Below are 5,594 nucleotides of genomic sequence, written 5' to 3' on the forward strand. Positions count from 1 at the left end.
ATTATTATTAAACACAGTCTAAAAGTAATAAATCAATATTATGGTTGTATTACTTATTTGAACCTCACCAAATCCTTCAAATTTAAAATTTTTAGGAAAAGTAGTAGTTTACAGTGGTGTCAAGATTTGGTTTGATTGAGATATGAAGGAAAATATAAATTTTTAGGAAAAGTAGTAGTTTATAGTGGTGTCAGGATTTGGTTTGACTGAGATATGAAGGAAAATAATGTAATTATAATCCTGACGGCTATTTTCCGTGTTGATACGATTCCAACAATTTTGTTTCTACAACGAGTCACGGGACCCAGTTTTTATAGTTTTATGACTTTATCCTTTTAACAACCATTTTCTTCAACAAAATGAAAACCCTGGCACCAATATCAGCAGGATTCACGATGATGGATCCACCGGTTGTTGAGAAATGACATTAGACAAAAATAAAAATGAAAAGATAGTGCAAACTTTGAACATTGTTTCATAATCTCAGATCTATAATTGAATAAAAAAAAAAATCTTTCCGCTAAGATGGACCCTACTTACAAATTATTAACTTAATTGTTCCTTTTTCTAGCTTGATTTGCTTGCAACTACAGCTGATGTTAAGGCCACAAAGCGAAATCAAAGCCAACATTTTCAAAAACCTATGCTTAAGTTTTCACATCACATACTGCAGAAACATCCAATAATTTGTACTGTCAATTTTTCGATACTTTAAGGCCATGGCAGTAACCGAAGGAAGATAGGGATTTTACCATGAGAAAGGTAGTATTATTGTAGGCCACAGTATGGACTAGTAGGTGTTCCACACTCTATTGACCCAACATTATCCACTTGACAATGCCTAAACAGCTTTGTTAATTAAAATATATAAAAATTAAAGAGTAGGTTATCTATCTCGTCACTACAAAGGATGCCCAGATTATTAATTTCGATGTGACTAATCTAAAGGATAATTAGGTGAAGCAATCAAGTAACCTAGAAGTCGAAAGTACCCATATCTAGAGCCGCTTACAATGCGCCCTCATTCTGATCCATATGTTTTTCTGTTTTCCAAATATAGGTGTCGTATTGGCCGTGCTCACTGGAAGTATGATACAACTCACCCGCACATGGACCCTAGTGTCAGTCACATGGCAAGTCCGCATGATGCACCAATGGCCCTAATGTTAAGGCCTTCTTTCCCCTTTTTAGGTGAGCCATCTCACTCTCGGCCGAGTGATCAAAGGTATGACATATCACGTCTGTGTCTGCGGATATATATAGTGAGTAGTATCCATGAAATATTTTAAAATATGTTCTTATTAGCAAAAACAAATGTGATAAGGAGGAGGACTGAGAATGAATTTAAGAGGTGTATGCAATAATTTAAGAAATTTTTAATTAGAGCTTTGTCACACTGGAGGGCTGGAGGGTTGGTGGTTGTCGGTCGTCTGAAAGACTAGAGATAGATTTTTCGGGGTATTGAACGAAGGAACTTTCCACTTTGTTTGATGATCATTGGCTAACCCTTAGTAGACTGGTGGTTAGTAGTGAATTTGACACTATTTGATCGGTCAAGCTAATTTATTTTATCACTTTTCCGGTAGGTTTTTTTTTTTTTTTTAATTTTTTTTTTGTTATTAGTTAATATTATAGGTCTTCAAATGAAAAAGAACGGTTGTGCTTATTATATGTCAATCAAATGCCAAGGAAAAGGTGGAAAGACATCTTTTCAGTCATAATTTTCTAACAAACTTCAACCATTTTTTAATTAATTGTAATAAAAACATAAAGGAAGTGAGTAAAACAGTATCCTTCATTCATTTTTTTTTCTCTGGGGTACTAATATTTTCCTTTAATAGATACAGCTTTGGTGCCTTTTTACCAAGATGGTGGGCGGTAGTGAGACAAGGGAAGAAGTGAAACAAAAGTGAGAGTAAGTCGTAAAGGAGACGAATTCTTGTTTTTCCTTGGATCAAATAAGTAAAATATTGGATGTGAGTGCAAGAGTCTGAAATCGGCATAGGAATTGGATGATGGAGGGACGACTTAAGTGAGGGGTGAGGGATCCAAAATGATAAAAAAGTTGGAGAGGAGATAGGGAAGACTTGGCAGAATTGAATGGAAATGGATGGACCAATCAGAAAGAGGGCAAGTGGATAGGGAAGAAGGAGATGGTGTCCGTTAAGTAGTTAGAAGTCGTGTGGATGAAAAAATATATGGGGAACTATCAGTCAACGTGAAGAAAACTTTCCTTCATCATATATTTCTATTTCTAATTTTGTCGATTCACCTTGTATTTATACCAATTATATTTTTGATATAGTTGGGGGTTCACTCAGATCGCATCCAACAAGCAAACAACCACAGCCAAAGAAAAGTGGGGGGAGAGAAATAATGATAATAATATTGCATGGGATCGAAGGTCAGATAGAGACGTATACTTAACGGCAACTAACACAACATGTTTGGCTTGCCACCTTCTCCCTTTCTCAGGCACCCCATGCAAGTCACGCACCGCCAAACCACCGGTCCAAGTCAACTTTCTTTCCTCAATATCCAAACTACAAGTGTGCCTTAATATATACCTCCATTCCTCATGGCCGCTCCCCTTGTGTTCTTGCCTTGGGATCTCTTCATCTCTCCCTCTCCCTCTTTTTCTATCTCCATACTTTTTCTTTATTAATCCCTTCAATTTCTCAAGGTTTCTCGAGGGGTGTAATATTATTCAATACCCCATGAGGAAGCCCTGCTGTGATAAGCAAGATACCAACAAAGGAGCTTGGTCCAAGCAGGAAGACCAGAAGCTGATAGATTACATTCGAAAAAACGGCGAAGGCTGCTGGAGAACCCTCCCTCAGGCTGCAGGTTTGTCTATGATTTGCTTAATTTCTATGCCTGTCTTCTTCTTGTTTGATTTTTTAACAATTGCATTGGGTAAACACATATGACAAACTTTAATGAGTGCGTTAATGCTTGTACCTTATTGGCTTTAGTTTTTCCTATGGATCAGGCCTACTTCGTTGCGGTAAAAGTTGTCGCTTAAGATGGATAAATTACCTAAGGCCAGACCTTAAAAGAGGCAACTTTGCTGAAGATGAAGAAGATCTTATCATCAAACTTCATGCACTCCTAGGCAACCGGTGCGATGTTTTCAACATTATACCCTCTTGTATAATTTCATTGCTTTCTAAACATTGCAATTCAAGTTAAAAGGCAATTCTGGATAAAGTTGCACCTTGAGTAGTATAACAAGAAAACCATTGTTTCTCTAGACAGATTTCCTTCTTGAAAAAAAGACCTTGCTGGTGACTATATCTATATTTGTTTATATGATCGAGATTTGTAAGTTACATGTATACTGATAGTTTTGAATGGTAAATATCAAATTTTCAGCTGGTCACTGATAGCTGGGAGACTGCCTGGAAGAACAGACAATGAAGTAAAGAACTACTGGAATTCTCATTTAAGGAGAAAGCTAATAAACATGGGTATTGACCCAAATAATCATCGTCTGAGCCACAATTTCCCTCGCCCTCGGGACCCATGTACCGCTGCGACCGCAACATCATCTGGTTTGAACAACCATGGAAGTCCGCCGGTGAAATCGGTTGGTGATAATGATCAGACATCTGATGCCGGAAGCTGTTTAGATGATAACCGGCGTGCCTTACCTGATTTGAACCTTGATGTCGCAATCACCATTCCTCAACCTTCACTAGATACTACCGAAGAGGCGAAGAAACATAATGAGTCCAAAGTATCGAGGGAGCTTGAACCTGGTCCCTCTTCCACGCTGCTCCTCTTTGGATGATTGTTAGGTGAACATGGACGAAAATTTTAATTTGGTGGAAAATTTGGTTTTTCATTTCCTTGATCTTAAACCACCACTTAACATTTAGAAGAGGAATTAATTTGCATAAAGTGAACAAGAGCGGGAGAAAAGCAAGTTCTGATCGATGCATTTGAAAGGCTGAGAGATCTCCTAGCAGCCAACACCTATTCATGAATTTTTAGTCATTCTTCCAATTGATGAATTATATTGCTCACTATGACTAAAGTTTACAAAGAAAGGCATGTGGAATCGCACTGGAGGTAGATCCGAAAAAAAGACTACCAATTGCTTTCTTCCTTTGCGAAGCTTATGGCATTGTGGACAGTACTTTGGGTCAGTACACATGTATTAGTCAATAAATTTGTGACCGAGAATATTTGAACTTATTGTTCATTTTTAGCTGCCTTTATGTTTTTGGTATATTTTTATCACGAAGATTAATTTTTTGTTTAAATTTGGGTAGTATAATTCCTTAACAAACAAAGCTTGTGGAATCCAGTAGTGTCTGAAAATCAGGAATGCTTTAGAAGGAAACATGAAAGGGGAAAAAAAATTGCTACAAAACAGCACCAAGATAATCTCACCTCTGCACGCAGTTAAATACATCGGGCCAAATCTTCTGTGGAGGCCTCTGACTATCCTTCAGGTGACATATAAGCCAAAGGGAAAACCAAAGATTCTGTTTATATTATAATTTTTATACATCAATCCAACAGAGATTATACAAGCAATCAGGAGTTTAGCTCAGTTCTGCAGGTCCATTCTTTGTACCTTGTGGTATACCCATGGATTGGCCAGATCATAAACTTCTATAAATGGACCACCTTCCTTGGAAAATTCTTAATCTATGACTTTATCATCTCCAGATTTGCATTTGGTTCCACCTAACGCCTGGTGACGAGATATATTTTGAATTTGACAGCGTCCTGAAAATGCAAGCCCAGACGAATATTTTCCACATTTTTTAGATCATGGCGCTCTCATTTGCCAATCTAGCTACCATTCAATTAATTTGAGTTGGACACATCCAAGTCTATAATAAAGTTTAGGTGGGTTTCCCTTCTCAAACTGCTTAATTATTATGTACTATTTCCAAAAGGTCATATTGTTTATTGTCTTATAGAAATTCAGTGCTGTGAGATACATATATACAAGCTAGCTTTATTTAGCACTTAATAGGTTAGGTATAATTTCACTTTAAAATGTCAGTTTTTCTCCTGAATCTAAATTTCAATACACCTGACTGCAGATGTTCTGAATGCACCGGCAGCCTTGCACCAAAAGGTTCTGTACCGGGTGTCAGCAGCTAAAACTCATCAAACGTACGAATTCTTTATTGGAGAATTGGTTTGATTTGGAGTTATTCTAGAGAGAAAGCTGACTTGTTAACGCAAATTAATTTAATGAAGTCTTAAGCCTTCAGTCAGTTGTAAGGTTATGAAGACACCCAGAGATGGAAGGCACGTTAACTCCTCAGGCATCTCTGTGAATAGATAAGAGATCCTTGTTGGAGTTGGTTAGTTAATTACATGCAAATAAAACGTAACTGCAAAGGTTACAAGGGTTTTATCCCCGGAAGCTAAAACATGGTGAGAGGAGAAATTTGAAACTATTTCCATTTGGAGAGACAAGCTCTGGTTCAGACCACATGTGTGTATCTCAAGTATGTAATGTCCCATTTGAGACCCTCAAAATGCTTTTGCTTGCTTAGTACGCAATAGGTTTTGAATGCTTTAGAATAGTGCATATGATGATGACACAAGGAACGGGTTTAAAGTGA

General features: G+C 37.3%; 1 protein-coding gene across 1 annotated transcript; it reads left to right on the plus strand.

Annotated features, from left to right (window-relative positions):
• Positions 1-2,585: 2,585 nt before the first annotated feature.
• LOC117914696 (myb-related protein 308-like) lies at positions 2,586-4,268 on the plus strand. The gene is made up of 3 exons (XM_034830177.1): positions 2,586-2,847; positions 2,993-3,122; positions 3,376-4,268. Exons 1-3 carry the CDS (start codon positions 2,718-2,720, stop codon positions 3,791-3,793), a joined length of 678 nt encoding a protein of 225 aa, XP_034686068.1. The 5' UTR covers positions 2,586-2,717; the 3' UTR covers positions 3,794-4,268.
• Positions 4,269-5,594: the final 1,326 nt, after the last annotated feature.

Source organism: Vitis riparia, chromosome 1, assembly GCF_004353265.1.
Source record: "Vitis riparia cultivar Riparia Gloire de Montpellier isolate 1030 chromosome 1, EGFV_Vit.rip_1.0, whole genome shotgun sequence".
In the NCBI taxonomy this organism is placed as follows: Eukaryota; Viridiplantae; Streptophyta; class Magnoliopsida; order Vitales; family Vitaceae; genus Vitis; species Vitis riparia.